The sequence below is a fragment of the Zalophus californianus genome, chromosome 2, assembly GCF_009762305.2.
Source record: "Zalophus californianus isolate mZalCal1 chromosome 2, mZalCal1.pri.v2, whole genome shotgun sequence".
NCBI lineage: Eukaryota > Metazoa > Chordata > Mammalia > Carnivora > Otariidae > Zalophus > Zalophus californianus.
In genome coordinates, this window is record NC_045596.1 from 106,154,046 (window position 1) to 106,169,810 (window position 15,765).

The 15,765-nt window shown below is 36.1% G+C and overlaps 1 protein-coding gene across 2 annotated transcripts in view; it reads left to right on the top strand.

Annotated features, from left to right (window-relative positions):
• HSPA4L (heat shock protein family A (Hsp70) member 4 like) overlaps nt 1–15,304 on the top strand; it is a 48,915-nt gene extending 33,611 nt beyond the window's left edge. The window contains exons 14-20 of one of the 2 annotated variants that reach the window (XM_027598608.1): nt 1,041–1,139; nt 2,547–2,684; nt 6,369–6,494; nt 7,016–7,123; nt 9,767–9,886; nt 10,942–11,103; nt 14,006–15,304. In XM_027598608.1, coding sequence (XP_027454409.1) covers nt 1,041–1,139; nt 2,547–2,684; nt 6,369–6,494; nt 7,016–7,123; nt 9,767–9,886; nt 10,942–11,103; nt 14,006–14,197 — 945 coding nt within the window. In that variant the 3' untranslated portion in view covers nt 14,198–15,304. The remainder of the gene's footprint in view (nt 1–1,040; nt 1,140–2,546; nt 2,685–6,368; nt 6,495–7,015; nt 7,124–9,766; nt 9,887–10,941; nt 11,104–14,005) is intronic. The other variant, XM_027598609.1, reaches the window with a different exon arrangement.
• Nucleotides 15,305–15,765: the final 461 nt, after the last annotated feature.

Sequence of the window (15,765 nt, forward strand, 5' to 3'; positions counted from 1 at the left end):
ACTTTTTTCACCTTTTTTCAATCGGTGGGGGAAATTGTACAGTTTGAAGTTGGCTAGGGGGGTGCGGGGTGGAAATACCAGAAATAATTGGCTTTTTAAAAATTTTTTTTAAAGATTTATTTATTTATTAGAGTGCAGTGGGAGGGGCAGAGGGAGAGATAGAGCCAGAATCCACAAGCAGACTTCCCAAATGGGGCTTGATCACCAGGACCCTGAGCCAAAACCAAGAATCAGCCTCTTACTCCACGGAACCACCCAGGCGCCCCAGAGATACCTGACCTTTTAACTCCAAAGACGCTGGTGTAAAGGATCTTCTTCTTTTTCTCTTTGGCACAAATAAGCATTTATTCATGATAGCCTTCTGGGTATTTTACATTTGCTTAACTCCAGGTGTATAAGAAGACTTAAATTATACTGATTCCTGAATTCCAAGCTTTCTTCTTTTTAGGAGGATGGTATAAATAAGGTTAAGACCACGAAAATCTATTACTTGTGATTGTTTACCAAGTAGAGTCTATTTTTACAGTCTTCTTGGTTAAAAGTTTGTCCTTTAGACATTAAAAAATCTTTGAAGTTTACATTGTAATAATTTGGAGACATCTACTTTGACAGTTTTGATGTATTGAGTATTTTACTACATTTAAAAAATATAAGGAACTTATGTAATACATGTATTTTTTTATCTTTCTCATTTTCCCACAAGTTCTTTATAAACATTTTTCAAGTCAAGTTTAATGTTCTCTTTTTTGTAAGCTTACGTTTGTGAATTTTGATTTGTGAATTTAACTTGAGAACAGTTTTCTATTTCTTTTGCAGTTATTTGACCATAGCGGAATGAAACCGTTATTCACTTAGCATCAAATAGAGCTTTTTCTTTTACATGTTAATCTATTTATTTGTAGTTACTCTCATTTGAAAAACAACCTTCTGCTTTACAATGTTCACATATTACAAAGCAGTTTTGAACACTAAGATGCTGTTTATTAAAAAAATAGAATAAGGAAGACACTCATGTTGCCAATTATATATTTTCTATCCAGGATAAAATGCAAGTTGACCAAGAAGAAGGAGGACATCAAAAATGTCATGCTGAACACACCCCAGAAGAGGAAATCGATCATACAGGAACCAAAACAAAGGTGTGTTTTACTATTTTTGTAGTTGTGTCTCTTTAAGATTGATATTTTGAGTAATGTATTTACTTTTTATTGCATGCTTTTAATACACTTGATATTTTAAATCTTAGTAGTCTGGGAAAGTATGGAAGCATATAACCAGAATAAATACAGTTAGATTAGTTATAATAGAGGATTTTTAAAAGAATGAACCCCTAACAATATAAGTAAAATTACTTCTTTGGTAGGAAAAAGAAGATGCATTTTTCAGTAATCTTTTGTCTCATTAAAAACCATAAAATCCCAGAAAAATAGGAAATGCAATAAGCTAAATGTAGAAAACTTAAATTGGCAGTAACGTCACATCTCTGCATATCATAAAATATTTTCCTTTGTGCAAAAGTAAATATTTTTGTGGGTAAAACTTTAAAGGATAACTCTTTTATTGAAAGTCATTATTTTACTGAGACAGTCATTGCCAATAAAAGGGAGAGACCCCAACCCAGTCACCCAGATGAATGTGGCTGAGTTTTAAATACCATCTTCAACAGGTTTTTCTAACCTGAACAGAATTTAATCTATATCGGTTAGTTGTATAGGTTTTTTTTCAGAGGTTATAAAGATTCTGTTTGAAATCCTAGGCTCTCCAGTAGTTTAAAAACTGAAACCTTTTGGGGCGCCTGGATGGCTCATTCGTTAAGCGTCTGCCTTCAGTTCAGGTCATGATCCCAGGGTCCTGGGATCGAGCCCCGCGTCAGGCTCCCTGCTCTGCAGGAGGCCTGCTTCTCCCTCTCCCACTCCCCCTGCTTGTGTTCCCTCTCTTGCTGTGTCTGTCTCTGTCAAATAAATAAATTTAAAAAAAAACCTGAAACCTATTTTTCTAGATTTTTTAATTTTACTTGATATTTTTTGCTTTAATTGTTCAACAGTTTGAGATTACATACCGTATAGTTTACATACCGTATAGTCCACCCATTTAACTGTACAATTCAGTTGTTTTTAATACACTCACAGAGTTTTGCAACTATTACTACAATCATTTTTACAGCGTTTTCATCACCCAGGAACTGCCCAACTGTTTTTCCAGAATGGTTTCAATATTTTATAATCTTGTTAGCAATGTATGAGGGTTCCAATTTCTCCACATCCTTACCAATTCTTGTTATTTTCCTTTTTTTCATTATAGATGTCCCTAGTGGGTGTGAAGTGGCATCTCATTGTGGCTTTAATTTGCATTTCCATCCTGGTATTTTTTATGTAGAAAGATTTAATGTACACAGAATATAAAATATTTTCCATATTAAAGTAGTATTAAGTATAGTAGATGGTAAAAGTTTTTATATAACTTTTTTGTTTCATCTGAAATCACTTTTAAATCTATTTTTAAGCTGGTTTAAGAAATTTATACTTCTCTTGCATTTCTCTTTGCAGTCAGCTCCCTCAGACAAACAAGATCGATTAAACCAGACTATTAAAAAAGGAAAAGTCAAGAGTATTGATCTGCCTATTCAGAGTAGCCTGTGTAGACAATTGGGCCAAGATCTTCTCAACAGCTACATTGAAAATGAGGTATATAAATCTGAGTTGGTGTTGAAATAAGTGGTAGTATATTCTGAAATTTTTGTAGAAGTCAGTGATTATTACCTCCCCCCCAATTTGGGGACCTAGTCCATAACTCCTAAGTTTGGACTTAGTTTTATATGAAATAGAGTTAATTGTACAGTTCGAAGTTGGCTAGGGGGGTGCAGGGTGGAAATATCAGAAATAATTGGGTTTTTAAAAAATTAGTAAATCTTAGGAATTAGTAAATTATTGAACTACTTTTAGACAAAATACTGAGCTATATTAATGTCATGTACAGTGTAGCTTTCATCAGAGTTATGTAAAAAACATGCATTGTCTCCACTATAAAGAAAGACCACTCTAATACTAAGGATTCTTATTCCACTACTCTGTCTTTAACATTAACACACAGCAGACATCATATGGGGAAGTATTAGCAGCTCCGCTTTTCTAATGTGTTGTTCTTAAAGATAAGGCTCTTTTCAAAATGTTTTCTGACTTCCCTTTACTACTTCTTAAGATCTGTTGTCATTTATGAAATTTTCTTTACACGTCTATGTGTCTAATTTTACAGTCTCTTGAGGAAAAGAGTTTTGTTTCTTGACTAGCAGTTGTGTAAGAAGTAATTTTATTTTTAAAACTTTTTTAGTGGTAATTTCTACAGGCTTGGCTAGTGTTAGAGAAGGTCAGTTTTCTTTGAAGCGCCCCATACTGCCATGGGTGCACATTATTTTTGGAATTTCTTCAAGAGATTTTGACTTTATAATGCTTGCTCTTTTTAGTTCCTACCTATATTGTCTATTCACTAACTATTAAAGGCTGCATTTTAGGTGAAGCAAGCATTCCTAGAGACCATGAGTAATTCAGAATTTGTTTTGAGACAGATTAATTTTTGCAAAGGAATAAATTGTAGGCAAGTGCTGCTGTGGCAAATTTTGTGTATACAGTTTTTCTTAAAGTTTTAAATGTCTCACTATTTTAAATTCCACATGTCAGTGCACTGTAGTCTTCTGTTTAAAATACTATATTTCTGGGGCGCCTGGGTGGCTCATATGGTTAAGCGTCTGCCTTCGGCTCAGGTCATCATCCCGGAGTCCTGGGATCGAGTGCCACATTGGGCTCCCTGCTCCTTGGGAGCCTGCTTCTCTCTCTGCCTCTCTCTCTCTCGTGAATAAATAAATAAAATCTTTAAAAAATAAATAAAATACTATATTTCTATTAAAGTGAAAATTTGGTTCAGGTATTACAATCCTCAGATTCTTTCTTTGCTTTAATTATAACAATAATCATATTTGCCTTTAATTATAACAATAATCATATTTGCTAACCTCTTAAAACACATTGATATCTTATTTAATCCTCAAAACAAACCTGTGAAGTATAAGTACTGTTAGAGATTTATGTTTTACAGATGAAGAAACAGGAACAGGTAGACTAAATCATACAAGGCCAGAGAGTTACCTTTGAATTGGATCTGGGTAATCTGTCTCCAAAGCTCAAGATCACAACCACTATACTATATCCCTTCCAGAGCTAACATTTGAGTTATGTGCTAGGCACTATACTAAAATTTTATGTGAATCATGTCAGTCTTACTAACAGCCCTAACAGATAGTTGTAGTCTCTGTTTTAGGATAAGAAAACTGAGGCTTAGAGAGGTTCAGTGACCTTCCTGTGATCTCAAAGCTAGTAAATGGGGAGCCAAGGAATTGAACCCGAGTATGTACAATGACATAGTCTTTGTGGGGTTTTCTAAATAGCTTTATTGAGATATAATTCACATACCATACAGTTCTTGTTATGAACTGTATACACCCATTTAAAGTGTATAATTTGGTAGCTTTTGGAATATTATACATTACTAATCTTTTAAACTATTGTAAAATGTATATAACATAAAATTTGTCATTTTGACTAAATTACAACTATTCAATGGCATTGTTACATTCACAGTTTTGTGAATTGTCACCACTGCCTATTTCCAAAACTTTTTCATAACCCCAGAAAGTCTGTAATCATTATTAACTCACTGTTCCTTTCTTCCCCTAACCCCCAATAAACTCTAGCCACTTTCTGTCTCTGGATTTGTCTATTCTAGATAAATCATATGAATATAGAGACACCTGGGTGGCTCAGTCGGTTAAGCATCTGCCTTTGGCTCAGGTCATGATCCCAGTGTCCTGGGATTGAGTCCCGCATCGGGCTCCCTGCTCAGTGGGGAGCCTGCTTCTCCTTCTGCCTCCTGTGCCAGCTCTGCCTGCCACTACCCCTGCTTATGCTCTCTCTCTCTGACAAAAATAAATAAAATATTTTTTAAAAAAAATCATATGAATATAATGATACAATATTTGTCCTTTTGTGTCTGGTTTAATACACTTAGCATGTTTTCAGAGTTCATCTGTGTTGTAACATGTATCAGAACTTTATACCTTTTTATAATAGAATAATATTTCATTGGAGATATATGTACATTTTATTTATCCATTCATCTGTTAATGGACAGCTGAGTTTCCACCTTTTGGCTATTGTGAATAATGCTGTAGTGGGCATACAAATACCTGTTTTGAGTTCCTGTTTTCATTCCTTTGGTTCTATACTTAGGAGTGAAATTGCTGTCATATTGTAATTCTTTGTTTAGCCTTTTGAGGAACCAACAAACTGTTTTACATAACAGCTGCAGCATTTTACATTCCCAGTAGCAATATGCAAGGGTTAAAAATTCTCCACATCCTCACCAACACTGTCCATTTCTTATAATCCATTTCTTTGATTATAGTCATTCTAGTAGGTATGAAAGGGTTTTGATTTGCATTTCCCTGATACACATTCTTTTTTTTTTTTCTTTTAATTGGAGTCTAGTTGATACACAGTGTTACTTTAGTTTCAGGTATATAGCATAGTGATAAACCAGTCTGTACATCATCTTTTACTATACATTATTATTATACTATTGACTATATTCCCTATGTTGTACCTTTTAGCCCCATGATGTACTCATTCCATAACTGGAAGCCTGTATCTCCGCTCCCTTTAACCCCATTTTGCCCATCCCCCCCCCATCTCCCCTCTGGCAACCATCAGTTCTATTTATGGGGCTGTTTCTACTTTGTTATTCATTTGTTTTGTTTTTTAGATTCCACATATAAGTGAAATAATATGGTCTTTGTTTTTGTTTGACTTGTTTCACTTAGTATAGGTCCATTTATGTTGCAAATAGCAAGATTTCGTCCTTTTTTAATGGCTAAGTAGTACTCTATTGCACACACTTACACACACACAGAGCCCACACCTTCTTTATCCATTCATCTATCAATGGACATGGGCTGCTTCTGTATCTTGGTATTGTAAATAATGCTGCAATAAACAGAGGGGTGCATACATCTAATTATTTTTGTTTTCTTTGGGTAAATACCCAATAGTGGAATTATTGGATCATATGGTACTTCTATTTTTAATTTTTTGAGGAACCTCCATACTGTTTTCCACAGTTGCTGCACCAGTTTACGTTCCCACCAACACTGCATGAGGGTTCCTTTTTCTCCATACCTTCAGCGACACTTGTTATTTCTTGTCTTTTTGATTCTAGCCATTCTGACAGGTATTAGGTGATAGATCATTGTGGTTTTGATATGCATTTCCCTGATGACTCTCCTGCATATTCTTAATAGCTAATCTAAACATTTTGAATAGGGGAAGATGATAATGCAAGATAAATTAGAGAAAGAAAGAAATGATGCTAAGAATGCCGTTGAAGAATATGTATATGATTTTAGAGACAAGCTGGGCACGGTCTATGAAAAATTCATCACTCAAGAAGTAAGTCTATATTTTAAAATTTTTTATTAGAACTATTTGTTTGAGGGGCACCTGGGTGGGTGGCTCAGTTGATGAAGCATCTGACTCTTGATTTCAGCTCAGGTCATGATCCTCAGGGTCGTGAGATTGAGCCTCATGTTGGGCTCCACGCTCAGTGTGGAGTCTGCTCTCTCTCTCCCCCCCAACCCTTCCTCCACTTGCACTCGCATGCGCTCTTATTCATTCACACTTTCTCCCTAAAATAAATCTTTAAAAAAAATGATTTGTTTGACAATGTTAATACGAATTTTGTAAATAAACATACCAAATGTGTTACTGTCGTCAATCTCCTTGAGCCATGTTTAGGAATGGTTCTTAGTTGTTTCTCTCAATTGCAAAAGTATAGTGAAAAACACGTTTATGAATAAAAAGCCCGAGAAATCTGCAATTTAATCTTTGATACTTGAAAAACATTCTGTCCTTCTTTGATAACTTTTATTTCTAAGGCATGCATTTTCAGTCACTGTCTTTTAAATGTATAGGACTTGAATAAACTGTCTGCAATATTGGAAGACACAGAAAATTGGCTTTATGAAGAAGGAGAAGACCAACCTAAACAAATTTATGTGGATAAGCTTCAAGAACTAAAGGTAAATTTTTTAAAGTCCATGTTAGTTTTGAATAGAACATTAAGTCTTCCTAAAAATCATGCTGTAAAAGTCTATTTTTAATAAATATATTAGAAAATACTAAAGGTACATGTAGGAAGAAATGTCTAATCTTAAAAGCATTTTTAGAGGGCAGTAATGCTACATGATAATTGAAATCAAGTAATGTATAATTATATTTGTTAGGATTTTCAGGTAGAAATATGTAGCAGATGATTGCAGTGTTACCACTTTTATATTAGCCATCTATTTCTGAGATGTCATTAAGAAGGGATTTGTGAACCTGCTCCCTTCTTAGCCATTGGAGGATACACCCTTTCTCTGCTTCTCTCCCCCTTCACTGCCATGATTTAGAGGAGTAATATACTGCCCTTTTGTATTTTCACATTGCAACTGATGTGGACACCTGACCAGTGAAGAAATTCGAAAATAGTGCTCCTGCTCTTGAATATCATTCCACAAAGAAATAAGGAGATGTGGCCCCCAGGTCTCCCTTTTCTAGGTCCAATGGTATGATTTTAAGAAAAGACCACTATTACTCCTTTCTGCTTGTCTACCCTACCCTGGGAAAAAAAAGTTTTAAGTTCAGATTACAAGGATGGTAGGAAATTTGTCTTTTCTTCCTAGTGTGGATCATAGCAATACTTTAATGTTCACATAATTACCAGGGGCTCTTACTAAATGCAGACTGTGATTCAGTATATATCTGAGGTGGTGGGCCCACGATTCTCTGTTTTTTAACAAACTTCTAAGAAATTATGGTGGTGCTGGTCACTGAGCCACTCTGAGTAGCAAGGGAAAAACATAGATGATGACATTGATAACAATTCCTAGACTATGGGAAAAGGCAGCCCTTTAGGACTGGGGAGGTGGGGGGTGTAAGAGAAGTTACTTAAAAGCAAAAGTTAATATCTTGAAAAAGTTGGAATTGTCTTCATGCCAGTAAATTACTTCCAGATGGAATAATTAGAAAGCAACTAGAAAACCTAAGCTTAAGGTAGCAAAACTAGGCTTTATCACATTTTTATCTTGATGGTGGTGTTACTCCCCATCTTCCTAAGAGAATGTATATATCTTGGGTAGTAGGAGCAGCCAGGCATCTGAGGCTAGTAGAAATAACTGAAAGGCCAAGCAGCTCTCAGAAAGAATTATTTTACCCCAAATATATAAGTAACCATTGAAATGAACATTATAGAAGTTTTCACAGGCCTTAGTATTCTTTCTTTTTTTTTTTTTGAGTTGGCTGTTGAAAATACAGTACTTGGTCCTCTTTTCAAAAACATTTACAATAAGGGGCACCTGGGTGGCTCACTTGGTTAAGCATCTGTCTGGCTCAGGTCATGATCCCAGAGGCTCCCTGCTCAGTGGGGTGTCTGCTTCTCCCTCTGCTCCTCCCCTCCCTCCCCCATGTGCTCACTCTCTCTCTCTGCTCTTCCCCTGCTCATGCACTCTCTCTCACACGTGCATGTCCTCTCTCTCTCTCAAATAAATAAAATCTCTTTCTTTAATATTTTACTTATTTATTTGATAGAGACACAGCGAGAGAGGGAACACAAGCAGGGGGAGTGGGAGAGGGAGAAGCAGGCCTCCCGCTGAGCAGGGAGCCTGATGAGGGGCTGGATCCCAGGACCCTGGGACCATGACCTGAGCCGAAGGCAGACGCTTAACAACTGAGCCATCCAGGTGCCCTGCAAATAAATAAAATCTTAAAAAAAATTTTTTTGAATAAAAAATGTGATGTAAATAGATGCAATATGGTATCCTGGAACAGAAAATTATGAAATCCACATGAGGTCTGGAGTTCAGTTAATAGTAATGCACTAGTGTTGGTTTCTTAGTTTTAACAAGTTGTATGTTCTGTGGTGGTATAAGATGTTAACATTAGAGGACAGCAATGAGAGGTACTTGATGTTCTGTTATTTCCTTTATAATTTCTCTGAAAATCTAAAATTATTCTAAAATATGTTGATTATTTTTAAGTGTATAAAGAATATAAAAGAAAATGGGTATTCATTCTTCTAATGCATCCCCCTCCTCAAAGTTAGAGTGGCTATTTTAACATTTAGAAAGTCCCCATTCCAGGCACTTAGGGTAAGGGGCCAAAGGTTTGGTTTTTTTGGTGTTTTTTTTTTTTTTTTAAGTGCTATACTCATAGATCCAGAATTTCCATCAAATTAATAAACACAATACTCAATAGATAATATCCAGAAATTCCAGTAATCATGTTGTTTACAGAGTTATACACAGAAATATTTGAAACCAAGTTTCAAATACATGAATTCTGCATGGAGTATTGTCCTTACGGTCTTCTCATTTAATAGTTCTGTAAACTTTTAACACCTAACTTTGAAGGAATTAAAAGTGTTGCCTTTGGATTTGAGAGGAATCAAGAGGTAATCTTAATAAATGAGAGAAAGACCTCAAGCATTAGTCAGGCATGTCTGTAGGATTGCGTAAAGACGTAGACGCTGGAATTTATCCTCATGTAGGGAAACAGAGGAGGCATATTTTGATCTGGCCAGCTTTCTTTCCTATTCATCACATGTAAAGGCCCATAAAAGTTGTCTTCTGTTAAAAATTGTTTTCTGTTAATAACTTTTTTCTTTTAAAAAAATTTCTTAATAGAAATATGGCCAGCCTATTCAAATGAGGTACATGGAACATGAAGAGAGACCAAAAGCTTTAAACGACTTGGGAAAAAAGATTCAACTTGTTATGAAAGTGATAGAAGCATACAGAAACAAGGTATGAAAGCCACAAAGCCAGCAGATGATGATGCCATGTGGGGGTAGTACCTGGTGGCGGTGGGGTAAATCTGTAAGTTCTCAGCTACAAAACGATAGCAGTTGTTGCCACCAAATTCCGGAGAGCTTGTGCACCAAACTTAAAACTTTTTTTTTTTATTGGAGGGGTGCCTGGGTGGCTCAGTCATTTGAGCATCCAACTCTTGATTTTGGCTCAGGTCATGATCTCAGGGTCGTAGGATCGAGCCCTGTGTTGGGCTTCACGCTGAACAGGGAGACTGCTTGGGATTCTCTCTCTTTCCCTTTCCCTCTGTCCCCAACCCCACCCCATGCATACACTCTCTCTCAAAAAAAAAAAATTTTTTTTTTTTGTCGGAAAATTATTGGTAAAGGGTACTTACACACTTAAAATACAGGGCAGGTATGTGGCTTTAATCTCTTCAAATTCCCTAGGTGTGTATGGTTTTAAAACACAGCATCACCATTCTCCCAGTTCTACTCTTTCATTCCATTTCCTTTTATTTTCTATGTCCAATCTATAATCCATTAGGAAATCCTCTTGATGTTGCATTGCCGTTTCTTTCTGGTCTTGTGACTACCATCCTAAACCATGATTTCTTAGATTGTTTCCTATGTGTGGTGCCTGCAGTTGTATTTTTCAGACAGCATGTGACGTAATCCCCTCAGCAACTTACCGCGCTGTTCTGTAGATGGAGAACTTTCTGTCCAGCTGGCAGCATGCCTTCTCCTCTTACTTCTCTTTATTCCCTGACGAACTAATTCCCGGCAGCTGCGCTCTCGGCTAAGTACTGTTCCCCTGAATATTCCCCACTAGGCATTTTGTGGCCAAGCTGACTTCTTCAGAGAGCCTTTCCTTTTAAAAAAAAACAGTGATTTTTTTTCTTTCTCCCAGTTTCTTCAATTCTATATAATTTGTATGTGGCTTCTTCAGATGGATATGTGTGAGGTATACATTCAATAAGAATCTAAGTCTTTTAAACAGAAATTATTAATTGATGCATTACTGACAATTTTACATTAAAATTTTTTCAATAGGATGAAAGATACGATCATTTGGATCCTGCTGATGTGGAAAAAGTTGAAAAATATATCAGTGAAGCCATGAGTTGGCTGAACAGTAAGATGAATGCACAGAACAAACTAAGTCTCACTCAAGATCCTGTGGTGAAAGTTTCAGAAATAGTTGCGAAGTCAAAGGTAAGTAACTATTAAATTCTCTTTTTAATGGGTTCAAGCATTAAACATTTTTTTTTAAGACTCTATTTGGGGCGCCTGGGTCGCTCAGTCATTAAGCCTCTGCCTTCGGCTCAGGTCATGATCCCAGGGTCCTAGAATCAAGTCCCGCATCAGGCTCCCTGCTCGGCGGGAAGCCTGCTTCTCCCTCTGCCACTACCCCTGCTGGTGTTCCCTCTCTCGCTTGCTCTCTCTCTGTGTCAATTAAATAAATAAAATCTTTAAAAAAAAAAAATTTCTTCATTTGACAGAGAGGGATAGAGCAGGAACACAAGCAGGGGCAGTGGGAGAGGGAGAAGCAGACTCCCCGCCGAGCAGGGAGCCCAATGCGGGACTTGATCCCAGGACCCTGGGATCATGACCTGAGCCGAAGGCAGACGCTTAATGACTGAGCCACCCAGGGCACCCAAGCATTAAACATTTTTAATGGGAGCCATACTTTGAGAAATAATCAACTTGCAAAAGAACTTAGAGAAACAAATTTAAGGCTCACTTGTAATTTTGCAAAAAAAAAGATTCTAGGTGGGACATCCCTGTTTCTTGATTTAGTCACATACACAAGGCTGTTTTTTTTTTTTTTTTACATTTTAAGTGTAGTGCAGAAAGAAAGAAAGCAATGTGACAACTTACTGTTAAATACTTTGGACTTTTCAGGATTAGATAAGACTTCAAAATCTCCATTGTAAAACTTGGCAGTGTTGGTCTTTGACATCATTTGAAACCTGTAAAATTCTGTGGTAAAAATCTTACTTCAATTTCCCAGTCTAAAAAACATTACCCATGAAAATGTCAAAGATTATCATAGAAAAAAACACCATGAAAAACATGGAGACAAATTTTATAATAAAGATCAGCATCAGGGCGCCTGGATGGCTCAGTCTGCCTTCGGCTCAGGTCATGATCCCAGGGTCCTGGGATCGAGCCCTGCATCAGGCTCCCTGCTCGGCGGGAAGCCTGCTTCTCCCTCTCCCACTCCCCCTGTTTGTGTTCCCTCTCTCACTGTGTCTCTCTCTGTCAAATAAATAAATAAAATCTTTTAAAAAAAATCAGCATCTAAGCAGAAAAATTAGTAAAGACATAGGATAAGCAATTGACCAAAAAAGGCATATATGTCTGATAAATATAAGAAAAGGTGTTCATCCTCATCACGTTCTTCTCCCCCATTTCTTTTCATGTGATTCATGGTTGTGTGTTTACATTCATAATCTTTGTCATAAGTTGTCAAGGGTGCAAAGAAACAGATGCTCTCCCTGAGCAACTTGGTTGAATTCATTAAAACATTTCTCATCAGTATATGTATAGAAATTTAAAGGAAGTATACATACCCTTTAACCCAGAAATCACGATTCTAGGAATTCATCCTAAATTGATCATTGCACAGGTATAGGCACATAAATACCCTTGCTTATTAATTAGCAAAAAATTGAAAGAAACAAATACCTAGCAGTAAGAAACTAGATAAATTGAAGCATCCATACAACACTTTGCAATCATTACATAATTTTAGATATAGAGAGAGATTTAGATAGATGTATACAACATATTGAATGAAAAAGGAAAGATTATAGAATCTAAATGAAGTTCTTTCACTGTATTTAGCAAGCATCTTCATACATCTGTAGCTTTGCATGTATTTATATGCATGGACGTACATCTAGAAGGATATTCACCAAAATGTTCATGTTAATCTGTAGAAGATGGAATTTCAGGTGCTTTTTTTTTTCTTATCTAGTTCAGTATGTTTTCAAGGCTGTTTTTTTTTTTTAAACAAAAACAGGTATTTTTTTTAATCAAAGTATTTTCCTTTTGAGAAAGTTTTGTGAAGAAGCCATAATAATTTACGCCTCATCAATTGAGACATAGTGTCATGAGAGCAGTTTCCCCAGAGTGTTAACGCTCTCCTATCTTTCCATCCCTATCCCAATCTCTGTGACACTGGTCTTGAAAGATTTTAATGGTCTTTTATTTTTGTGTTCTGGCTCAGTTGTTAAGCGTCTGCCTTCAGCTCAGGTCATGATCCCAGGGTCCTGGGATCGAGCCCCGCATCGGGCTCCCTGCTAGGTGGGGAGCCTGCTTCTCCCTCTGTCTCTGCCTCTCTCTCTCTCTCTCTCTCTCTCTCTCTCTCTCTCTCTCTCTCTCTCTCTGACTCTCATGAATAAATAAATAAAACGTTTTAAAAAAAAAAAGAAATAAGCAAAGATAGAGAAAATACATTGTACTTAAAGTTATTAAGTTGCATTTACATTCATGACTTATTTTTCCTTCAGCATAGTTCTACAATTCCACTTATTAAAGCTGTTTTCATGTAAATACCAATTTATGAAATAGGTGTTATTTGACATAATTCTCAGAGCATTAGGCATAATTTAAAGAAATGAATTAAAAATTATTTCTGCCGGGCGCCTGGGTGGCTCAGTTGGTTAAGCGACTGCCTTCGGATCAGGTCATGATCCTGGAGTCCCAGGATCGAGTCCCACATCGGGCTCCCTGCTCAGCAGGGAGTCTGCTTCTCCCTCTGACCCTCTTCCCTCTCATGCTCTCTATCTCTCATTCTCTCTCTCTCAAATAAATAAAATCTTAAAAATAAAAAAATAAAAATTATTTCTGCCAAGAAAATTAGATTATGAGGAACCAGTTTTTAGGAAGGTTAGATACAAAGAATTTTATTAAAGATTGAAGAGTTCCTTGTCAACACTAACATGCACTAACGCCGAAGTAAATGCTTCATTGAAGTATTTGAAGAAACTTGGTTTTCTAACTGAACTAACATAAATTCAGGAATGTCCTATTAATGTGGAAATTAGAAAGTTAATGGTAACTTTTTCTGTAGTATTTTTAAAATAATCACTTTTCTTCATGCCTTTAGGAACTGGATAATTTCTGTAACCCCATCATTTACAAGCCCAAACCGAAAGTAGAGGTTGCTGAAGACAAAGCAAAAGCTAATAGTGAACACAATGGACCGATGGATGGACAGAGTGGGACTGAAACTAAACCAGATACAACAAAAGACAGCTCCCAGCATACTAAATCTTCTGGAGAGATGGAAGTGGACTAAGTCTTAAATTTATCTTCACATAATTCAAACAGTGCAAGCAACCACAAGGTCCATTCTTCCTTTTAAATGTGGTACCCACAACATATGTTCAGTTGTTCTTAACCACTTTTTGTCATTTGTTTTTTGGAGTAGTTTTGAAAAGTGTTTTATATTGAGTGCACCTCTGTTCATTTCCATTGCTGCTTATGTGAAGCTTTAGCTGAGTATAGATTACAAGTCAGTTTTAGCTTTCCTAATACATGTTATATCAAACATGGAGACTGATGCGTATTTGGCAACAATCTACCTTATTTAAAGCTTCTACTTGGATAAACCTCAGCTCCTGTATTCAGGAGAGGATACTGTATTGCACTATTGTTGCAGAAGCATAGATTTAATTGCATCATCATTTTGAAAAACATTGCAATTGATGTGGTTTAAAGCCACCGAGGCACTGACTTTTTTTCTAGTTATTGTAGTTAGAATTTAAATATGAAAACAGATAATCTCATTGGTGTGCCATGAGAACTCCAAAGTATTGTCATCACATAAATGAAATAAATCACATGTTGAAAGGGAAAACACAATTTTTATGTTACGGTGACACCAGCAGTTTGCATCTTTTATTAGTAATGTGGATTGATGTTTTCTCAGAGTAATTCAGTGTCATTTTCACTTGAAACTTCTGATCTACTTGTCCTGAAGACCAGCTGCTGCTAAAGTAAATACTAGCCTAAAGATAAGAAGCATTTTTGATGAAAATACCTTCATGTTAAGGGGGAAATGCTGTTGACCTACTCAGACATGCATCTGTGATGTTGATAGCCTTGTTTCAGTTTTAATAGTTGTTTTGGTTTTCTTAATTGATTTTGTTAATAACACAGGGTAGGGAGAAATGGCACAATGTGTATTGCATAATATACATTTATCACTGATTTACTTAATGTTAAGAAATAGATAAACACTATTAAATAAGCGGTAATACTTGAAAAGAAGTACTTCTACCGTAAGTCTTAGGAAATAATGCTTGTAATAAACTTAACTATGTTACATATCAACAGGCAAAATATAGAATGTTACATAAGTGTAATATGATATGATGTGATTAAATTATAGTTCCTGCTGTTACATTACCTGTTCAGATCTTGGCTCCAATTTTGGTGCTTCTTACATCTATTACATGGGACAAAGGACTGTGAAATTAAGATATTTGAAGGACTTTATCTGTGCTTCATCACCAGACTTGTTCACATTGTTCATTTCCTTCCAGAGGCTTGAAACTAAGTATGGGAGCAGACTGAAATGACTTTCCAAACCTACTAGAAGCATAGACAATGCCATGGGCATTTGTGTTTCATGCCAATCAACTAGGTTAACCTAAGTTAAAACTTTGAAAGGCTCACTTTTCCCCAAAGCTAAACCTTTATATTAAGAACAATTAATACTGACTTTTCTTAAGTAGTAAAAATTGAGAGTTGAATATCTTTAGGGATAGTCATTATTTCTCACAAATAGTTCTCTTAAGAGAGATTTTGTTTCTACAATGTAGTCTGCACTGAAGGGGAGAGTATGGAGCAGTGCATTTTGCA